We start from the raw sequence: 23371 nt of genomic DNA, 5'->3' as shown, positions 1-23371 counted from the left end.
TGATCATATTAAAAGTAAGTTTGTTACAGCAATTTGTAGGAAATTATCTCCTCTGATAACAAGCGGAGCAGAACAGGTCAAAGTTCCACTGTGCCATTATGAATCAGAAGTACAGGGCTGTGTCCAGCGCACCTCGTCGGCTGATAATGTCATGAGGGTGTAGAAAAGAGGAATGTGGGAGGGACCAAAACAAACATAAGCTTCCTCAAAACTATTTCATACAGGGCAGGAAATTTCAAAGGAAAGGTTTGGCAACAATGGTTTCTGCATTAACACAATAAGTTCGGTAACAAATCCTTTATACAGCTTTGACTGGCTAATATTGGCCTGTGGGCAGCACTTTGCGCTATGCTGGAGCCGAGCGACATGTTTCAATGCCAATGAAGAAAGACATTTCCAGAAACATGAAGATTTGCTTAAAATCAGCATGAAATGAACATGTTTGTGCATTAGTTCCCTTTTTTAACTTTTTTTTTATTGTTCAATCCAAATGTCATAACTGGACCTTTTGTTGAAAGTACAAGTAATACTTTTATTACAAGTAATCTATTACAAACAAGTAATCTATTACACACAGATGAATGTCAAAAGACGAGATCTGTTGCTGCTTCTGTTTCATTGCAATTGTAATAAACTAAATATACACACCTGCCCATTATGTGTTTGGTATTGACACTTGGATATTATACATTAATTTCTGATGAATACGTCGTTTTTGTGACCTTAGAATGGACTAGATGCCCTGCCTAAATTTCGAAAAGACACTCATGATGCAGAAAGTGAGGAGACATCAGTCCAAATGAAAAACAAACAAAACAAAAATAAATAAATTGAATTACACTTTCTAACATCAAGATTTTAGGTTCAAATTAGGGTCGGGCCGATAGACCCCAAACCCCCATCGCATTGTTTATACTACGGAGCGTCGACTTACCCCCAAATTGCTTATTTACTTTGTGATCTATAAACAATGCAGACTCTGAAATAAAAAGCAGATTTTGAATCCTAGGCTTGTGCTCTCAGACATTTTATTTAAGATGAAGTAATTGGTTTTTAATGAATTTTCATCACTTTTTATATTTAGTTAGTTCTGAAATATTCCTGTGGTGTGACAAATAAACTCTGAATGAAAGTGCAAATATTACAGAATATAATAATAATATATAAAATACTTTCATAGGTGTGGAAGGACATGCCACAAAGCAGGGCATTACAGTCAGCTACCCCATAATACTTAATAGCGTTAGTTATAAACAAGCAAATGAGCAGAAAATTAAGTAGCTTAACGATAGAAGCAAATACATAGAAATGAACACTTTATAACCCTGTCAGATTATCACCTGTACATCCATACAGTAGCTACACATGATCAATTCCTTTATGTTTCTATATCAAATCCTATGCAGTTAGCATTTCTGAACATCAAAAGTCTTCCTAATGTTAGAATATTCCAGTATTTCTGGCGCTTTAGGAGTCGGCTTCGCAACGCCCAGAACTGCTGTCTAGGTAGGCAGCTCACTATGTTTTGAGACACAGTCAGAGTCAATCACAACAAAACACACTTCACTGAGACAACCCAGAAGAACAGAGTTATTTTACGTCTAAAAGGTTACTCAGAATGTTCCTGTCAAACCGAACTAATATAAAAGACGTTCGTATTTATACACATAATGAGATATCTGTAGTCATCGGTTTACTTTATTTAAATTTATATCTAACCGAGAGCACTTTTCTTACCATTTAATCCAGTCGTATTAGACATCTCCCTGTTTTCGCATTCTGACTGCAGCTACACACGGACCGACTCGAGTTCATTTGACTGTAAATAGCTTTTGGCACCGAGTCCTACTATGATGAAGGTTTGGCTCATGAATATTAATGCGGTCATACTGACGTCGCCTCGTAACCTTCCTTTGGCGTCCAGTCACGAGTCTTCACAAGCGCTCATTTACCAACGTCAGCTTTGCAGCCAATCAAATTGACCGTTGGCCTGACGTCACGTATCACTTATTATTCATGAGCCCATCCTTCGCCGTAGTAGACGCTTCCAGTTTGCAGACCAGAGCGGTCTGACACAAAGCAATCGATTGAGAATTAGACTCAACTAGCTAATAATGTTTTCACTAGTCCAGACAACTTTTAATAATATAATGTAAAGAGCGTGTTATTTATAAACAACACCGAAATTCCAGTCCAGCAGTATATCCAGTGCTATCTTTCTTCACACTGTAATACAACTATAATGCAAATATGAATTCTGATAACACAGAAAGTGTGCTTGAGGACAGTGTTGTTACTGTTATCTAAAACTTTTATCAATCTATCAAAAATATTTTTTGTTAAGTAAAATAATTCTGAAATAAGATCAGAAAATAAATGAAAAGTTAGAAATGTTGCCTGGGTAATAAACAATGTTTAAGTTAAAGTAGCCTACTAAAACTGTACAAATTAAAGCTAAATAGATTTTTAAAATAAATCATTAATAATAAAAATGACAAAAACATAAAAATGGCTAAAACAAACTAAAATTAGTATTAAACAAAAACTTAAAATATCTATTCAAAATATGAATACTATATCATATGTAAGCAATATTAAAGTAACTGTTAATGGTTAATAAAATGATGATTTCTCTGATATTTCTACAGGAGATACAGATGATTACGAATGATCTAACGAGCTTGTGGTTTCGCTGAGGTTATAAAAACAGTGCTGATGACGCAGTGCTGGCACGTGGATGTACTGGTCTGTTTACTATAAAAACTTCATGCAAATTGAAAGAGCAACGGATACGATTCTTCTGTAAGGGTTTCAGTGTTTGGATGATTATAGAGACCACAGTAAATATACAGTTTTTGGTCACACTTTATATTAGCTGGCCTTAACTACAATGTACTTCCATCAAAAAAATAAGTACAATGTACTTATGTTGTTCATATTGTATTGCAAAACACTTCTGCTGCTATTGAGGTGGGATACGGGTGAGGTTAGGGACAGGTTTGGTGGTCTGGGTAGGTAATTAATTGTAATTAATTACAGATGTAACTACATATAATTATTTAAAAAAATATAAGTACAATGTAAAAACATGTACAGGTGCATCTCAAATTAGAATGTCGTGGAAAAGTTTCATTTATTTCATTAATTCAACTCAAATTGTGAAACTCGTGTATTAAATAAATTCAATGCCTAAATCATCACAATTAAAAGAACCAAAGCCTTAAACTACTTCAGTCTGTGTGCATTGAATTCATTTAATACACGAGTTTCACAATTTGAGTTTTATTACCGAAATAAATGAACTTTTCCACGACATTCTAATTTATTGAGATGCACCTGTATGTACGCAATAAGTGCATTGTACCAAATGATTAATTTAAATGTAAGTACATAGTAGTTAAGGCCACCTAATATAAAGTGGGACCCAGTTTTTTTTTTATCACCAATTAACACAGAGCAGAGACATACCACAGGTCCATGATGAACCTACTTTGTGGACTTTTGTAAAGTTTTTCCAAAAAACTTTGGATGCTCCCACAAACGCCGTTGTGAACCGACACCCTCCCCGTTAACTTCAAAAGCTGACATTTCTGCAGCACACAGCGCTAGCTACTGTTACAGCAACAAAAGACACCCTCGGCTGCTATTTGTAACCAAAACGCTGCCAGCTTTTTATTTTACTAAAAAAGCGCTCTTGTCGACTTTTTCTAGTCAAAAAAGACGCCAAGTGTGAACACGGCCTTACACTGGAAGAATGCAACGCTTACCCGATTTAAAATTGACCAGCTCTGCACAAAAGCATCTAAATACGTTCTCATGCCTCACTGAAGTCTTTGAAGACTATCTTCTTAGGATATGAGTGACAGTACATCATGTTATGAACACGTGCAGGTACATTATTTGGTTAACTGAGATCTGCCAGATTTTTGTAAAGCTTTTTTATGAGGCTGCTTCATTTGATAAAAAAATACAGTTAAACTATAAATTGCTATTTAAAATACCTGTTTTCTATTTGAACGTCTTTTAAAATGTAACTAATTCCTGTGAGTGGCAAATGCAACACTTACCTAATTTCTTCATTTGACTCATCTTGACAGTCGTTGCCCCAATTGACTTTCTTAGTGATCGAGCTCCTTTTGACACCTTACGGTACTTAGTAAGCCAGTCAAATTTTGGTTCTTGCTTCGGATACTGCTCACAGACATCTGAAATTTTCAGATTTTTTTTACATAGATGAATTAAACTTTCAGGATTTTTCAGGTTATAAATACATAGAAAAAAATATGATATAATTACACGAGTCTCACTCTTAAACATCAGTCATTTCTAAGTATATTCTGAGAAAGGCACCGAGGAACTGTATTTTTCTTCTTTCCATTTTTGCCATTCTCTCTCTCAAAACTATTAGCCGCAACTTCACACTAACTTCAACATCTAATCACCCAGAAGAGCTGTGACTTCCCTTTGCAAGCAAGCGACTGCTGCTATCTGAGTTTCTATATGACCACAAATGATCTACAACCGTGTTGCCGCTTACCTTGGAAATTTCTAATATTTTTCCGGTTAATGAGCACATCTTCTGAGCCCCTTATACTCGCCATCAGCGCTCAAGTGATGAAGGTCCTTCCTGCGTTTGTTAAACATCACTTAGCTGAAGCATATTTCCTCTTCAGACCTTGATGATTTTAGTTCGAGCCGTCAGATAAAATTACTTTCAGGCATTCATGTTCAAATCACGAAAATGCACCGTAGATCCACTATCATTAGAGCAAACAGCAATCTGCTACCTATTCTGTATACTAAAAGCCACAAACTGAGTAGAAGCAGACAACCTACTTTTTTTGAACTCAAACTCCGCCTCTCACACCCTTCTGTTGCTCAATCTTATTCTCTCTCGCACGTCTTCCTTAACGTGTACGTGCTACATTTAGCAGTTGACTGAGAGTTGAGCACACTGGCTGCTTAGCTTCTTCAATCTGAATAACCTATAGATGATCTCAGTTTATTTTGTGAAGATATATATAGCTCTCTCTGGCTGTATGGCTTCCCTGTTATTACACAATGATTCCAAAAGTACCATTTTACCAAGTAAATGAATGACAGAACCAGTCAGCTGATGTCTTTCACTTTCAAACAGCTTTGCTCCGTCTGTATGGGTTTCAGAATTTCATTAGCATGAATGGAAACACGTTTGGCGGGTTCGCTATGGATGGTATCAATGAAATGTTTTCTTCTGCATCACTGCCATGTGGATTCCCCTTCATTTAATGGACTACTCAACATGAAAAGCCACATAGTTCTGCACAAAAGCATCTAAATATATGATTAAATGCGTTCTCATACCAAGTCTTTTAAACGTTTTGGGGTCAGTAAGATTTTTAATGTTTTTGAAATAAGTCTCTTCTGCTCACCAAGGCTGCATTTATTTGATCGAAAATACTGTAAAATAAATAATATAGTGAAATATTTTACAATTTTAATGCATATTTTAAAATGGAATTTGTTCTTGTGTTGGCAAAGGTGAATTTTCAGCAGCCATTACTCCAGAACTCAATCATTTTTTATTTATTTATTCTCAATATCAAAAACAGTTTCGCTGATTTTTGTGGAAACTGTGGTACACGGTATTTTCCAGGCTTCTATGATGAATAGAAAGTTCAAAAGAACAGCATTTAATTGAAATAGAAATATTTGGTCACATTATAAATGCCTATAATGTCACTTTTGATCAATTTAACACATCCTAACTGAATAAAGGTGACATTTGTTCATTATTTATAAATAAATAAATAATTATTTATTTATAAAGAAGGCGATTAGTCACCAGAAGAGACGGACGGCAGCGCGTAAGTGTTTTAATACTCATTCTTAGCTCTGTTGTTTAAATTAATTCCTTGCTGCTAGGAAAGAATAGTTCGTTTCCTACCTATATCTATTCTGCTTTTTCGTTGTGGTTTATATTTTTGATTGCACTTACTGATCATTATAATAACTGCCCTTTAGCTTAAACTCCTTTCCTGCACTTAAGTGCGAAGTGTTAGTTTCGATTTGAGCCATTGCCCTGCGATTGGCTGGTGGTTGTGCTAATTAAAAGCGACCACAGCTTTTTTTCACTCTAGACTGTGTATTTGTTTGAGGAGCGTTCAGCCGTCGTGTTCAGCCTCCTCGTGTAAAGACCTGCGACTTTTTCCTGTGAGACTTGAACCGAGCAACGACACCGAGCTACACACTTAAGTATCTTTTTCCTTCCTCACTCTGCTCTCCTATCCTCTTTCCTTCTACCTCTATCATGTGTCTCCAAAACATTCCGGTTCTCTCTCAGCCACGCTCTAACATCACTCGCAGAAGGCAACGTAATACTGCTAACCTACGCCCTATCTCTACATCTTCCACTACACCTCTGGCTTTCTCTGTGGGTCTCTGGAATTGTCAGTCAGCCGTCAACAAAGCTGACTTCATTTCTACCTTTTCTTTAAAATCCACTCTCAGCATCTTGGGCTTGACTGAGACCTGGATTCGTCCAGAAGACTCAGCAACCCCAGCTGCTCTCTCTACTAATTTCTCTTTCTCTCATACTTCGCGTCAAGTTGGTCGGGGTGGGGGTACTGGCCTGCTCGTTTCACACAATTGGAAATACTCAACCCACTCTACCCTTTGCAATTACAACTCATTTGAATGTCATGCCATTACTGTATCAGCTCCGATAAAACTCCAGATTGTGGTAATCTACCATCCCCCTGGCCAAATTCTAGCCACCTTCCTAGAGGAGCTGGACGGGTTGTTGTCCTCTTTTGTGGAGGATGGCATTCCACTCTTAGTCTTTGGTGATTTCAACATTCACCTAGACAAGCCTTATGCTACAGACTTCCACTCGCTCCTAGCTTAATTTGATCTCAATCGCCTTACCACTACTAGCACACACAAATCAGGCAACCAACTTGATTTAATTTACACACGCAATTGTACTGCAGATAACATTCTGGTACAACCGCTACATATCTCGGACCATTTCTTCATTACATTTACACTACATTTTGCTACCCGTGTGCCACCAACCCCCCTACCAGTTACTTTTAGACGAAACCTGCGCTCCCTTTCTCCTTCCCATCTTTCCTCTGTGGTATCCTCCTCTCTTCCCTCACCTACCCATTTCTCATCTCTGGATGTAAACGCAGCTACTGAAACTTTATGCTCTACCTTAACTTCTTGTCTAGACGACATTTGTCCTCTCTCCTCTAGGTCAGCACGGACTGCCCCTTCTAACCCCTGGTTATCTGATGTTCTTCGTGAACATCGGACTAAACTCAGAGCGGCAGAGAGAAAATGGCACAAATCAAACAACCCGTCGGACCTGAGTAGGTATCAGTCTCTGCTCTCATCTTTCTCTGCTGATGTCCACACTGCCAAATCCTCACATTTCCACAACAAGATCAACAGCGCTCCAGACATGCGTAATCTCTTCAGAACATTTAATTCTCTCCTCTGTCCCCCTCCACCACCTCCCACCACTTCTATTACAGCTGATGACTTTGCTACTTTTTTTACATGTAGCACTCGTCCTACAGTCTACGTGTTTACTATGTCTCGGACCAGATCAGAAGTCTACGTTCGCTCTTGAGCCAGTATTGCAGCAAGACAAGGGAAATAATCACAAAAGACAGGTTTGTAGTCGAAAGGTAAGTATTTTTTTCTTTTATACTCAAAAGGTAAGGGTTTTTTTATACTTGTATTAATTTGTGTAACGTTGAAGAAAACCAACAACAAAGGGGAAAACAAAAAAACAAACAAAATGACAGCTTCAATAAATTCACAAAAGAAACCTCTTGAAATAAATTCCTTGGAATAAAGCTATTTTTTTTACTCAAATAATGACTCCCTGTGTGTTATTTATTTATATAGTTAGATATTTAGTTAATTCTGGTTCACTCAATTTAGCTGCTCTAATTCCTTAGCTTGACAACTATCTACTTTTAAACGACCTTGCTTCTCTTGCTTCTTATTTTCACATAATTGCTAAACAAAGTGTATATTCAATACCTAAAATCTATGCATACCAACTCTAAGGGCCTGCTAGTTTGGATGTTTACCAAAGGAGCTGCTCTTTCTGGGGGTGTTTTTCTACGGACACAGCGCTCACAAGTTTTGACCCTTTCTTCCACTGCCTGTGACATTTTTGGCCAGAAAAACCTTGACCTGATGAGATCCAGGGTCCTGTCAATGCCTAGATGACCCATATCATCATGGAGGCTCCGTAGCACCATGTCTCTCAATGTGGTGGGCAGTGCCAACTGATAGCGAGAGGCTCCACACTCTTGCCGCCTCCTATACAGCACTCCACTCCGCAGCTCGAGTCGGTTCCACTCTTTTAACCACAAACCCATGGTAGGTGGTTGGTCTCTCAGGTTACAGGGTTTCACTCCACTCTCCAATCCTTTAATAACAATCCTCATTTCCGTATCCTTTCTCTGCAGCTCTGCCAAGGAAGTTTCTGAAAGATGTGGAAGATCTGGAAGACCATGTTCATCCTCATGTTGGAACTCATTTGGCAGAGCGTCCTCATGCTGAGTAAGGGATTCAACCAAGGTAAGTGAGGAGTTAGAGGAACTGGGATTTTCAGATGACCCAATCACTTGATGCCTTTCACAGATCGCTTTTATCGTGTCTGCCATGAGAACAGATGATTCAACTCCTGGCCCCATGAGATGGTTTAATGTGAACTGTTTAATCCTTTCTCTCTCCTTTTGTGATACTAGGTCATCAAGAGGCTCACCATGCGCCGTCTGGATAGCCCATCAGCATCTTGATTTTGGCTACCTGCTCTGTACTGCAGCTTAAAGTTGAAAGTTGACAAGCTGGACAACCAGCGGTAACTGGTGGCATCAAGTTTTGCCGATGTTAGGATATATGTCAAGGGGTTGCTATCTGTTACGACAGTGAATTCTACACCATAGAGGTAGTCGCTAAATTTGGAGGTGACAGCCCATTTTAACGCTAAAACTCTAGTTTGTGCGCAGGGTACCTACTTTCACCTTTGGTCAATCCTCTGCTGGCAAAGGCTATGACCCGCATCTGCCCTTCCTGCTCCTGATATAAAGCTGCACCAAGCCGGTGGTACTGGCATCGGTGTGAAGCACATAGGAAGTTTGGGGTTAGCAAAGCCCAAAACAGGTGTAGATGTGAGCTTGCCGATTATGGAGTCAAAGGCACTCTGGCAATCTTGAGTCCATCGATCTCCGAACTCTTCTTTGGGGTTGAAGTAGCCTCCATCCTTCAGTTTCTTAATACCACTCTTCCGGAGTGGAGGATATCCCGCTGTAAGGTCGGTGAGAGGCTTAATGATCTGGGAGTAATCACGCACAAACCTCCGGTAGTACCCGGCAAAACCTAAAAACGACCTCAACTCCTTTAGGTTTGTTGGCTTTGGCCATGTCTTTAAGGCCTCAACCTTCGCCGGATCGGTCTCAACCCCGTCTTGTGAGACTATATGACCTAGATACCTCACTGATGTTTGGAAGAACCGACACTTCTCAGGTGACAATTTCAGCCCATACTCTTTAAGGCGGTTGAGAACTTGCAGCAACCGGGATTCATGTTCTTCTAAAGTTTTTGAAAAAACAATGAGGTCATCAATGAAAACCAGTACCTGTTTTCTGTTCAAGTCTCCCATGCACCGTTCCATCAATCTTTGGAACGTGCTTGGCGCATTGGTAATCCCCTGCGGCATTCTGTTGAACTCCCAGAATCCAAGCGGGCAAACAAACGCTGTTTTACACTTATCGGCTTCTTCCATCCCAATTTGATAAAACCCCGATTTCAAATCGAGCACCGAGAACCACTTCGAGCCGTTAAGTGTTGAAAAGACCTCCTCTAGGTTTGGTAAAGCGTATGCATCCTTAATCGTTTGTGAGTTGAGCTTCCGGAAGTCAATGCATAGCCGCACGGTACCATCCTTCTTACGGACTACTACTATGGGTGATGCAAATGGAGACTCAGACTGACACCGGCCTCTAGTAGTTCTTGGAGGTGCTTTCTCACAGCGTCAATGTCTTGGGGATGGATGGGTCTGGCTCGGTGCTTGAACGGTGTGCCGTCACTCAACTTTATCTGATGTTTGACCCTTTCAGTGCTGCCGTAATCAAGGTCGTGCAGGGAGAAGACCTCAGGCATGGAGTTCAACAATTTTGATATCCTCTCTTTCCAGCTCGTGGGCAGGGGGGAGTCACCAAATTCAAAGGTAAGGTTAGCACAGTTAAGTGATGCTTCATCAGCTTTGACATCTGAACTCTGGTGCTGCTGGTCCATGAACCTTTGAACTGCATGAATCTCTGCCAGCACAACTTTAGGAGGACTTTTATGTCGGTTTGCGTTCCATTTCTCAGCAAAACTGACAGTTTGGAGAGACGTTTTCTAGGTAAAGTGTGCAAACAGTTTGCAATCAGCAGGCCACTTGGTAAAGGGACAGATGGAGGCTCGAGAGTCACCCACTTTTCTGTGTGGGGACCATGTAGGTGTACAAAGCCATCCAAGACCACTATGCTTCCTGCAGGCACAACTTCAGGGAGTTTCCACTTAACTTCACATACCCCAGAGTCTCACTGCTGGCTTGTCTCCACCTAGCTTCCAAGACTTTAAGTACTGCTTGATAACCATGGAAGCTTGACTGGAAGTTCGCCGCATTCTCTTTAGCACACTTGCTGTAAAGCACATCTAAAGAATTTGTCCCGACTAGTATTTGGGAAAGACTTGTTAGATCTGGCACCACAAGGGCCAGGGTGGGGACCTCAACTTCAGTACCAATGAGCACCTTGGGAAATTTCAGCGTTAGCTCAATGTACCCCAGATACGGCACAGCCTGTCCGTTAGCTCCTTCTACCTCCAGCAAGTTTTCCAATGGCTTCAAGGGGTAGTCTGATAAGTTGGCTTCATAAATCGACTGTGGAATTGTGGTCACCTGTGACCCTGTGTCTAAAAGGCAATCTACTTCTCTTGCTCCAATAGTGACCTTGGATGTGCATTTTATCCCCACTAGCCCCTTTGGCAAGCGTTTCAATGGTGGTGCTTCATGGCTGCTCATATCAGATATTTGTTTGTAACATCCAGGGCGACAGTCTGAACGTTTGGTCTCCATATGCCCTGCTACAGAGACCCTTTTCAGTTTAAAGGCTGGGCAGGCCTTCCATGCAGAGAGTCCCATTGGCTTTGTTGCTCTCTCAACTTAAGGCGCTTCTCCTCGACTTTGGAAGGATTTGCAGCATTCTCACAATCAACGGCCAGGTGCCCATCCTCTCCACACCGGAAACAGTACCAGGGTCGTGGCCTGTTAACTCTCAGCTGGTCCATCCTGGGGCTTCTGTCTGTGTCTGTTCTGAGAGGTCTCTGCATGTTAGAAGTCTGAGGCATCCTACGAGTGACACTTTGAGTTTGCAGCTCCGCAATCTGACGTTGGAGCCTAGAAATTTCCAACTCGTCTGCATTGTTTTGTTTCAGTCCCTGGGTGACCGATGCTTTCACCGCCGCTACTTGGGTGCATAATTCCTCCACCATCTTCTTTAAAGCGGTCAACTCAGCCTTTTCGGAATGACTCTTTGGACACTTCTGATCAGGAGACTGCTTTAAGGCAGTGACTTGGGCTTGGATTTCAGCGACTTGTTTCTTTAGTTCGAAACTATCAGAGCTGGGCACATCACATGAACAGACTGACACTTGGTTGGAGGCTGCTCGTGACTTCGGCAGGCATTATGGGGCTTAGTCATCCCAAGATGCTTCCTCATCCGTTCCTCTTTAGAGGCGTGTTTGTCTTCTTGAGTTCGAATGAGCACTGCTAATTCGGCAAAAGTGGGAGGTCGGATTTCTCTTTTTCCAAGTTGAAGATCAGCAATGAGACCATTGTCCCAACACCCTCTGCAGAATTGTTTCAAAAGGTAACGGTCACGTTCACTTTCTGCTATGCCACCTCGTCTGATTGCTGCACTCAAAATGACCTGTAGGCGGTGCAGGTAGTCTGATGGTTTTTCACTCTGATTTTGTAGAGTGCTCATGAGTTTGGCCAACAACTCGTCTCCGTCCTCGACGGAACCATATACGGACTCTAACAGCTCAAGATACACAGCAGGCAGGGCTGGAGGGCGCACATGTTTTACAATATCAGCAGCTGGAGGTAAGAGACTGTCAAGGATTTTTCGCGTTCTGTGCAGGTCAGAGATGGAAGGGTCATTTATCAAGAAGTCGACACTTGCACGCCAGGTGTCGAAATCTGGTTCATTGGGGGGACGAGGAGACCTCCCTGAGAAAACCCTCAAACGGACTGAGGTTTGCTGTGACAGGGTAGCTTCGCTTGTCTTCACTATGTGTTCAACCACCATTCTCTGGACACTGGGTGGGTCCACAATATTTGTGAAAGCAGGGCAGGTTGTCACAGTAATGTTATCAGTGGTAGTTTCTGGAGAAGGGGGAGACACAGATGTCGTTTTATTCTTGGTTGGGTTTTTAGTTTCTGAGCTTTGAGTTGGTGTCACTTTTGAATTAGTCAGGGGGCTACTTATTGACGATGGGGTGGTGGCCTCTGCACTCTGGGAGTCACTGCTAGAACCATGACAGCTAGCTTGCTGAGATTCTGCTGGAGCTTGATTTTCAGAATGGGTTTCTCTGAGTTTCTCCAGTTCCTCTTGAAGCACACTTTGGAAAGACATTCCACTTTCTTCAGCAATGGCCTTCAATTCCTCAAGATACCCTTTAGTGGCAGTGCAGATAGAAGGTTGAGTGTAGACAGTAGCTAAGGCACGCACTCGGAAGGTAACACCTGGGTCAGAGAGACTCCCCAAAGTTAAGGGTAAGAAGGGACACAAATTTTTAATTGCTGAGTTATGGTTATATTCTATGATGGCATTTCTGTGAAACTCTGAATCTTGATCGTCAATGATAATATTGCGGCTAATTGAACCATATCTCTCCAGGTACCTTTCCAGCTCATTGTCTACTTCAGTTAACGTAAGGCCTTCGACTATGAGAGCATTTGCTACGTTAACGTTTTCTCGCTTCACGATATCCATCCTAACGGTTGAAAATTTCAATAACTCGTTTCTCCTGTTCTACTAATTTCCCTTCTCTGTTTCTTTAACAGTTACCCTTGCTGCAAGAACCGGCTCCTGGCTGGCTCGCCAACTGTTATGTAGCACTCGTCCTACAGTCTACGTGTTTACTATGTCTCGGACCAGATCAGAAGTCTACGTTCGCTCTTGAGCCAGTATTGCAGCAAGACAAGGAAATAATCACAAAAGACAGGTTTGTAGTCGAAAGGTAAGTATTTTTTTATTTTATACTCAAAAGGTAAGGGTTTTTTTATACTTGTATTAATTTGTGTAACGTTGAAGAAAACCAACAACAAAGGGGAAAACAAAAAAACAAACAAAATGACAGCTTCAATAAATTCACAAAAGAAACCTCTTGAAATAAATTCCTTGGAATAAAGCTATTTTTTTTACTCAAATAATGACTCCCTGTGTGTTATTTATTTATATAGTTAGATATTTAGTTAATTCTGGTTCACTCAATTTAGCTGCTCTAATTCCTTAGCTTGATAACTATCTACTTTTAAACGACCTTGCTTCTCTTGCTTCTTATTTTCACATAATTGCTAAACAAAGTGTATATTCAATACCAAAATGTTAAATTGTTCAACTCAATTCCCTTTGTATTCACTTTTTTCTTTTTTTTGAAAAATTTCAATAAAAAAAATGGGAAAATAAAATAAAAAAATGAAACAGCAATAGAGATAATTTCAGATAAACCGTCCAATCAATGACACACCAAATCAGAGTCAGAATCAGAAATGACTCAAACAATTAAATAGGACTTTAGCTCAGTTCAGTGTCCGTCCTGTTTCTACGTTCAGTTAAAGGAGAGGAGGGAAAAAAAACTTCTTGTTCACAGTTGCAATAACGTCCAGGGAAGGAAAAAATGATACGTGTGGTCCTACCACATCGATGAAACATGAAATTGTCCAAATTCAGGAAAACCAGGTTGGCCCGCCAGTTTCCACCAATGTTGAGCACTCCTTGCCGATGGCAGAAACAGTTCCAACTCAGAACTCCTCGTTACAAGAATAAAGTGCTAATGATTAGAAATAATCTCAGATGAATCAAGAAAATCTGTTCGAACGCCGTTTTCGTCGGATGAATCAGCTCAACTTCTAGTTTAATCTTTAACTTCACAACTGCAAATGAATCTGCATCACTGCTTCAGCGGCCATTTCACTTTTTTTCTCCGTGACGAGACTCTCTTCTCTAACCCGCGCTAGTAATGATGACGCAACCCACTCAGGGCGGAGCTAATCCGAATGGTTCAACTTATTTATTTTTCTAGTCTGTTCATTTACTATTATTTATTGAGCAATATTTAATTTCTTAAACATCAAAATAAAGTAATTAAATATTTATATGAAAATCGTTCTTTTCTTTTTGTTTCATAGGTTCGATATGAGTAATAGTAACCTTGGTTACATACAGACAAAACTAGATCGATCAGTGATCAGTTCTCACCTCCACGCACACAGGACCCCCAACCAACCACATCCACTGCTAAACCTCCCATTTTCTCCTTCTGTCCCCTGACGGAGGCTGAAGTATCCAAACTTCTCCTCTCCAACCATCCTACAACATGTCCTCTTGACCCAATCCCCTCGCACCTTCTGCAAGCAATCTCTCCCACGCTCTTACCGACACTCACACACATCATCAACACATCCCTCCTCACAGGCATCTTCCCCACTGCGTTCAAGCAGGCTCGGGTAACCCCACTGCTCAAAAAACCTACATTAAACACTTCTCTTATAGAAAACTATAGACCTGTCTCTCTCCTTCCATTCATAGCGAAAACACTTGAACGTGTTGTCTTCAACCAGGTCTCATTGTTTCTTTCACAGAACAACAAACTGGACGCTAAACAGTCAGGTTTCAGGAGTGGCCATTCAACTGAGACTGCACTTCTCTCGGTCACTGAAGCCCTGCGAATTGCAAAAGCCCATTCCAAATCATCAGTCCTCATTCTGCTGGATCTATCTGCCGCGTTTGACACTGTCAATCATCAGATACTCCTCTCCACTCTCTCATCACTGGGCATCGCTGGAATTCCACTTCGCTGGTTTGAGTCCCATCTCACTGGTAGGTCTTTCAGGGTGGCCTGGGGAGGGGAGGTATCCAAAGCACATACACTGGTCACTGGGGTTCCTCAGGGATCGGTTCTTGGACCCCTCCTCTTCTCCACATACACTACATCACTGGGTCCCATCATACAGGCACATGGATTCTCCTACCACTGCTATGCTGATGACACACAGCTCTATCTCTCTTTTCAACCAGATGATCCAACGGTAGCTGCAAGGATCTCAGGTTGCCTGGCAGACATCTCGGCATGGATGAAAGAACATCACCTCCAGCTCAACCTGGCAAAGACTGAGCTTCTTGTCTTTCCTGCCGCTCCAACTCTACAGCATGACATCACGATCCAGTTAGGTTCATCAACAATTACCCCATCAACTTCGGTCAGAAATCTTGGTGTAATCTTTGATGACCAGCTGACCTTCAAAGACCACATTGCAAAGACTGCTCGATCTTGCAGGTTTGCACTACACAACATCAGAAAGATCAGGCCCTTTCTGACGGAGCATGCTGCACAACTTCTGGTCCAGGCCCTTGTCATTTCTAGGCTGGACTACTGCAATGCTCTTCTGGCTGGACTTCCATCAAACACAGTCAAACCTCTACAAATGATTCAGAATGCGGCGGCACGACTGGTCTTCAAGGAACCCAAAAGAGCCCATGTTACACCTCTCTTTATCAAGTTCAAGTCAAGTCAAGTTGAGCTTTATTGTCATTCTGCTACATGTGTGGACATATAGTGGAACGAAATGTCGTGTCTCGCAGGACCACGGTGCTACATACTAGTTAGACATGAGATAAACATACAGCAATGCAAATATGGGAAAAAACAAAAACAAAAAAACACAATAGGGCTATACAACAGTTTAACCATCTGACTATACATATACTATAAGTACTATAACTACTATACCTAGTTGACTACACATACACAAACTGAGACTGTACAAGAACTTTACATAAATACTGGACATGAAATAGTGCAAAAGAGATATTTGTACATGAGATTGTGCAGGAAATATATTTTTTTTTACATTAAATTGTTCAGAAGAGAGATTTTGTGGGAAGCAGCGCATAGTGCAAAAAAGTTAGTAGTGCAATGTTCCAGTAAACATTATTTTGTAGTGCAATATTCAAGTAAACATATATTATTCTTATTGAGTCTTTGTTGCAGGGAGTGTTTATAGAAAGTGTCTAGTGTGCATATAGTGGGACGAGTGCGTTACTACAGGTGGTTTGTATAGCCCACTCACCTGTGTGTAGCACACTCAGAATTGCATTTAGGAGAAATTGTCAATAGTTGTTTATGAGTTGGGGGATGAGGTGTTCATGGTTTCAGAGCGGGGACAGGGAGATTGGAGTTAAGAGCTCTCACAGCCTGGGGAAAGAAGCTGTTGAGCAATCTGACAGAACGAGCTTTGATACTCCGGTACCTTTTTCCTGATGGCAGGAGCTGGAAGAGGTTGTGGGAGGGGTGGGTGGGGTCCTTCACGATGCTGGAGGCCTTGCTGGAGCATCGTGCAAGGAAAATGTCCAGGATGGAGGGAAGAGGGGCACCGATGATCTTTGCGGCAGTGTTCACTGTCCGTTGTAGGGTCTTGCGGTCAGCAGCACTGCAGTTCCCATACCAGACAGTGATGCAGCTGGTCAGCACACTCTCAATGGTGCCCCTGTAGAAGGTGGTGAGGATGGGTGGAGGGAGACTTGCCCTTTTCAGCCGACGGAGAAAGTAGAGGCGCTGTTGTCCCTTCTTGTTGAGTGACGTGACGTTGGTGGTCCAGGTGAGATCCTTTGTGATGTGCACCCCCAGGAATTTAGTGCTACCGACTCTCTCCACGGTTGAGCCGTCGATGGTCAGTGGGGGGTGGTCAACAGAGTTTCTCCTGAAGTCCATCACAACCTCCTTTGTCTTACTCACATTGAGGGACAGGTTGTTAGTGCCACACCATTCAGCCAGCTGTACCACTTCCTCTCTGTAGTGCGTTTCATCGTTGTTGCTGATGAGGCCTACCACAGTTGTGTCATCAGCAAACTTGATGATGTGGTTGGAGCTGGACTTGGCAGTGCAGTCGTGGGTCAGCAGCGTGAAGAGCAGCGGGCTGAGCACACAGCCTTGTGGGGCCCCTGTGCTCAGTGTGGTAGTGCTCGAGGTGTTGCGGCCGATACGGACTGACTGAGGTCTTGCAGTTAAAAAGTCCAGGATCCAATTACAGAGGGAGGTGTTAATGCCCAGCAGGTTTAGTTTGTAGATGAGCTGTTGTGGGATTATTGTATTGAATGCTGAGCTGAAGTCGATGAACAGCATTCTTACATAGGAGTCTTTCTGTTCCAGGTGAGTAAGAGCTAGGTGGAGAGTGGTGGATATTGCATCGTCCGTGGAACGGTTTGGACGATATGCAAACTGGAGTGGGTCCAGCGTGCTTGGGAGACTGGACTTGATGTGATGCATGACTAACCTCTCAAAGCACTTCATCATGATTGGGGTCAGTGCTATGGGACGATAGTCATTCAGACAGGACACATGTGACTTCTTTGGTACTGGGATTATGGAGGTGGATTTGAGACACGTGGGGACGACTGCCTGGCTCAGCGAGATGTTGAAGATGTCTGTTAAGACATTCGTCAGCTGTGCAGCACAGTCTCTCAGTACACGTCCAGGTATGTTGTCAGGGCCCGCAGCCTTTCGTGGGTTAATCCTGGATAGGGTCTTCCTTACATCGGCTGGGGAGAGACAGAGTACCTGGTCGTTTGGAGATGTAGGTAGTTTCTGTGCAGGCGTGTCGTTCTGTAACTCAAATCGTGAGTAGAATTGGTTGAGTGCCTCAGGTAGGGATGTGTCATCGTCACTGGCCTGTGGCGGTGCCTTGTAGTCAGTGATGGTCTGAATGGCTTGCCACAGGGTCCGAGTGTCTTTACTGTCGCTGAAGTTGTTGTTGATTTTTTTGGCATACTGATGTTTTGCCTTCTTGATGCCATGAGACAGATTGGCTCTTGCTGTTTTGAGGGCTGCTTTATCTCCTGATCTGAATGCTTCATCTCTGGTCTTTAGCAGCCCACGAACCTCTGCTGTCATCCATGGCTTCTGGTTGGCGCGTGTGGTGATGGTCTTGGTGACTGTCACATCATCTATGCACTTTTTGATGTAAGCAGTCACAGTTTCAGTGTACTCCTGTAGGTCTGTGTGGTTTCTGTAGGTGGCCGCCTCTTTAAACATGTTCCAGTCTGTGTCCTGGAAGCAGTCCTGCAGTGCTGAGGTGGCATTTTCTGGCCATACCGTGATTTGCTTTTGAACCGGTTTGGTGAGTTTGAGAAGTGGTCTGTATGCTGGGATTAGCATAACAGAGATGTGATCCGAGTACCCGAGGTGGGGGCGGGGCTCGGCTCTGTATGCGCTCTTAACTGTTGTGTAAACAAAGTCCAGTGTGTTATTTCCCCTTGTTGCAAAGTTCACATGTTGGTGGAACTTTGGCAAAACTGTCTTTAAGTTTGCGTGGTTGAAGTCACCGGCTATGATGAAAAAGCCGTCGGGGTTATTTGTTTGTTGTTCGCTGATGGCGCTGTACAGCTCATGACGCGTCCTTTGCGTTTGCACACGGGGGAATGTAAACCGCGACAATAACAATGGCCGTGAACTCCCGCGGCAGATAGAACGGTCGACACTTCACAAACATAAACTCCACCAGCGATGAACAGTGTTTTGATACTAACGCAGCATTGTTACACCATTCTTTGTTGATATACACACACAAGCCACCGCCGCGAGTCTTACCAGACAGTGATGAATCTCTGTCCGCTCGGTAGCAGTTTAGTCCGTGCAGCTGAATGGCGGAGTCCGGGATGTTGTCCTTTAGCCATGTTTCAGTGAAAACAAACACACAACAATCCCTTTCCTCATGCTGTGTAGACCGACTGAGTTGAATTAAGTCCAGTTTGTTTTCCAGAGAGCGAGCGTTTGAGAGCATGAGTGTTGGAAGAGCCGGTCTTGAGGGTTAGCCCTTAGCCTGGCTCGTATACCTCAGCGCTTGCCGGCGTTTCCGTCTCTCTCACACCGCTTGCGGCGCCGCCTTGTGCGGGTGGCGTCAGTAAGCGAGGCCGCGGTCTCGAGGTCCAGCTCCAGCAGTAAACAAAGGCCTCGTAGCTTCTCGGTAGCCGCCCGCGAGAGTTTGTGTTTGTATGTGTTGTCGATATCCAAGAGGCTTTGGCGATCATAGATGTATCCCGGAGTGATCTCCCGATGAATTAGCGGTAAATTGACATTGTTTGGAGACGAACAGACGACATTAAAAGACATAAAAGCACCGTCTTTGGGACCCGGAGAAGCCGCACAATAACTAACACAATTGCATTGGCTACCAATCGCAGCTCGCATCAAGTTCAAGACACTGATGCTTGCTCATAGAACAACCACAGGCTCAGCACCCGCCTACATGCACTCACTATTAAGAATCTACATCCCTCCAGAAGTCTGAGATCTGCTAGTGAGCGCCTCGTGGTACCATCACAAAGAGGCTCAAAATCACTCTCCAGAACATTCTCGTTCACCATTCCTGGCTGGTGGAATGATCTTCCCACCCATATTCGGAGTACTGGATCCCTGTCAATCTTCAAGCAACAGCTGAAAACTCATCTCTTTCGACACTACTTGACTTCAACCTACACATAAAAAAAAAAAAAAAAAATCTTTCTCCTTACTTATTCCTTCCCTTGCTAGCTTGTACTTATTTAAACAATGCCTGAGACTTGGTGTTACAAGCACTTCCTTTGTCGGATTGCCTCTTCAAGATGAATCGCTTCATGTGTTCCCCAAATTGTAAGTCGCTTTGGACAAAAGCGTCTGCAAAATGACTAAATGTAAATGTAAATGTAAAATAATTAATATTTACGTACTTGCTGACCCAAAGCTATGAAAAGTCATGCAGAATGTGTGTCTTACCACTCCATGCCCGATTGACTTTGCTGAGGAAGAGACGGGTATGAGAACCAAAAGGTAACTTCAGCTCCAACTTCTCTTCAAAAAAAGTTACTCGTACCCGAGTATCTGCACCTTTGTAATGACAAATAAACTAGCTATTAAAATAACCCTGAGATGCACTGAATATCGATGCATTGATATTTACTATAACTTTGATGATGTGATGCAGCAAACACTACTGCGACTGTAGATATAATATAAACGCTCACCAACGACAGCAAGCTCATCTGGAGATGAAACTGTGAAGATATCAGACAAATCTGTTAAAAATTGACCATGAAAGCATGCTTTCACTTAATATTAACTAAATCATTCCTTCAACAATTACCTTCAACAACTGAGAAGTCATAAGAAATGGGTATGATTTCATCCAGTGTGACGTCATCACCAGTGATGGCCATTCTTCGATGGGAATATATGAATAACCTGAAAAATAAAATAAAATGAACATGTTGAAAGTCTGCAAACACAACATCAGTTTTATAAACTTTTTGTCCTTATAATTTTTGCCATTATGTAATTAATTAAAAACTATCAATGCTAAGTTTTATATGCTGTTGATAAAACTCAGTAATAGTTCAAAATAATAACAATAATAATAATAAAAATACATCAACAAAGCCTTTTTTGGTTTGTTTTCCCAGAAGAGCAATTTGAATGTATATACCCAGCTAACAAAAATATGATCTATGAACATTTTTGCTAACGTACCCGTTAAGTTATGAAAACATTTTGAAAATGTTTTAAAAAGTTTTTTTCTTTTTTTTTTCTTAGTTATGTGAACATTTGAGACAACATTAACGGAACGATCAATTTTATGACTTTGCAAACATTATGGGAATGTTCTCTGAAGCATCCAAAACGACTAAGTTTTAGATTTAGATTTAGATTAACATTTAAAAAAAACCTTTAAATAACAAAAATATTTCACAAAAAGTTCAGTGAACAATGTAAAAATATTTTTTTTGTGCTAACGATTTGAGATCATTATTAAAGAAGGATAACATCAAACAAACATTCTATTGTCATTAAAGGAAGAATGTTTGTTCATAACTTTGAGGGAACGTCAGCTGGGTACCTGCTAAAAGATTCATTCAGATTTAGATGTTCGTCTCAACTACACAGACCAAACCCTACAAAATTCCAATTGTGGATCATGGAGTAATGTATATTAACGTTATTGATGAAAACAATGATAATGGTTTTCTTAAGAGTCCATAAACTCACGCATGTTCGTTGTTCTGCTGCACCAGTCCAATCAGTTTGCTCTCTCTCACATCATTCAGCAGTGAAACACACTCCACAGCATGTGTTGGGCTGCTAAGGATAACTAACACAATTCATTACCTTTCTATCAACCGAGATATTATGATAACTTGATGTTCAATTTATGAGAGCCATTTTTAACACCGTACGACATCTAGCGGACACGTGAGGAATGACACCCTGGAAATTCATTTTCCCATTAAAACTGGGCATGCTCGATAAAATCATGAGAAATAAATAAATAAATAAACCAGCGTCTGCTTAGTAAGATACATTGTAAACAGAAATGCAGAGAATATTAACTACGTGACATTCACTATAATTTAAATATATTTCTATTATGCACACATAGGATTTTTTTTAGAGTACAAAGTTTCGCAACTACCTTAACTTCGTATATAACAACACATGCAGTCGATTTCAAAATCACGGCTTTACTTTGAACAGAAATGCGCGTTTGCAATGCAATCACGGCTTCAGATGAGCGCTGAGAGGATACTATGGTGCAGTTTTCTCCTTTGGCCAAAGTCTCTTGAATTGCCACGGACTGATCCATTACTCACAGCGAGTCTGCGCCCGATACTTCACACGTAAGAGGTGACATTTACGATCATTTTACATCAACAGACGTTCAAAGTGTGCCGGATAACGGTCTGAAGTGTTTTACTGTCTTCATGGTTTCCTCTGCGAGTCCAGTGACTTCCCGTCCGATAATGCCACGCAGCAGATTCACGAGCTCGTGCCCAGCGCTCAAATCATAGGTTGATCATAGCGTCTGCAGTCGGTTATCAGCGGACTCATCAGCCACGCGAACAGACACACTTCTGATTTTCTCCTCTTTAGATGTATTACTTTTCTTCTGGCCAAGAAGTGGCGTCAGAGACTGCAGATACTCCAAACTTGGTAGGACGGACTCGGATCCCACCCACTACTCCTTTACAACACATGCACTCACTAGTCGGCGCTATCGTTCGTATTTGTAATGTTTTGAACAGCACGTCTGTCTTACTAATATGCATACTATTATGGATGCGTTTCGTATGGAAAAGGCTATTAGTGTACAGCACACTAGTATTATTGTTAATAATAATAATAATAATAATAATAAACAAATAAAACAATCGTTAATTGAATAAACATTAGATGAAAATCTAAAAAAGTAATATTATTATTATTATTAATAACAACAACAACAGATGAAAAACATGAAAAAGTAAAAATGTGTTTATTTCAACTAAATGAAATAGCCTGTGTATTGAAGTAGCCTACTAAAATTACCCAAACTGAAAAAGTTTGAAAACAAAATAAATAACCAAATAAACAATAATAATAATAAACTGAACTAAAGCAAAATATAATGCTACAATATTGTTTTTTTTTTGAGGAAATAACACTGAATGTACACTACATAGGCTGTGTTTGGTATGGAATATGGAATGTTCTACTGCACTGCTTTTGTTATGTATATATCACAAATTTGAAAAATGGGACAAAAATCCAATTGAAGCCCTGCATGCTGAGTTCTGTAAGAGCATCTTCAGAGTACAGAGGAACACACCGAACATGCATGCAGGGCAGTCGGCAGATATCAAAGAGAGCCGCATCTGCTCACACTGTACCCACAGACAACAACACTTCCTCACCAGCTGCCCTAACTATCAAGACATCAGAAAGACATGTTATCACATTTATAAAAAGTTAAAGAAGAACAGCATTTATTTAAAATGATAACATTTGTAACAATATATATGTTCAAAAGCTTGAGGTCAGTATTTTTTTTTTTTTGATACCCCAAAAAAGTAGGCTATCACAGGTTCCAATAAATAAATAAATTAAATAAATTAAGCAACTATTTCCAACATTGATAATAAATCAGCATATTAGAATGATTTCTGAAGGACCATGCATTGAAGAATGGAGTAATGATGCTGAAAATTCAGATTTGAATCACAGAAACAAATTATATTTTATTAAAATA

At 41.3% G+C, this 23371-nt stretch overlaps 1 protein-coding gene across 5 annotated transcripts in view; it reads right to left on the bottom strand.

The window, feature by feature from the left end:
- inpp5b (inositol polyphosphate-5-phosphatase B) overlaps nucleotides 1-22330 on the bottom strand; it is a 52368-nt gene extending 30038 nt beyond the window's left edge. The window contains exons 1-6 of one of the 5 annotated variants that reach the window (XM_058746109.1): nucleotides 21893-22330; nucleotides 21355-21436; nucleotides 20456-20553; nucleotides 20337-20366; nucleotides 20089-20199; nucleotides 4068-4205 (exon numbers count right to left, since the gene is read on the bottom strand). In XM_058746109.1, coding sequence (XP_058602092.1) covers nucleotides 4068-4205; nucleotides 20089-20199; nucleotides 20337-20366; nucleotides 20456-20528 — 352 coding nt within the window. In that variant the 5' untranslated portion in view covers nucleotides 20529-20553; nucleotides 21355-21436; nucleotides 21893-22330. Of the gene's footprint in view, nucleotides 1-1737; nucleotides 1873-4067; nucleotides 4206-4537; nucleotides 8710-20088; nucleotides 20200-20336; nucleotides 20367-20455; nucleotides 20554-21354; nucleotides 21437-21892 lie in introns of those variants that run through there. The other 4 variants (XM_058746111.1, XM_058746106.1, XM_058746107.1 and 1 more) reach the window with 4 other exon arrangements.
- Nucleotides 22331-23371: the final 1041 nt, after the last annotated feature.

The sequence above is a fragment of the Onychostoma macrolepis genome, chromosome 16 (assembly GCF_012432095.1).
Source record: "Onychostoma macrolepis isolate SWU-2019 chromosome 16, ASM1243209v1, whole genome shotgun sequence".
Lineage (NCBI taxonomy): Eukaryota > Metazoa > Chordata > Actinopteri > Cypriniformes > Cyprinidae > Onychostoma > Onychostoma macrolepis.
This window is presented reverse-complemented; position numbering and strand designations above follow the sequence as displayed.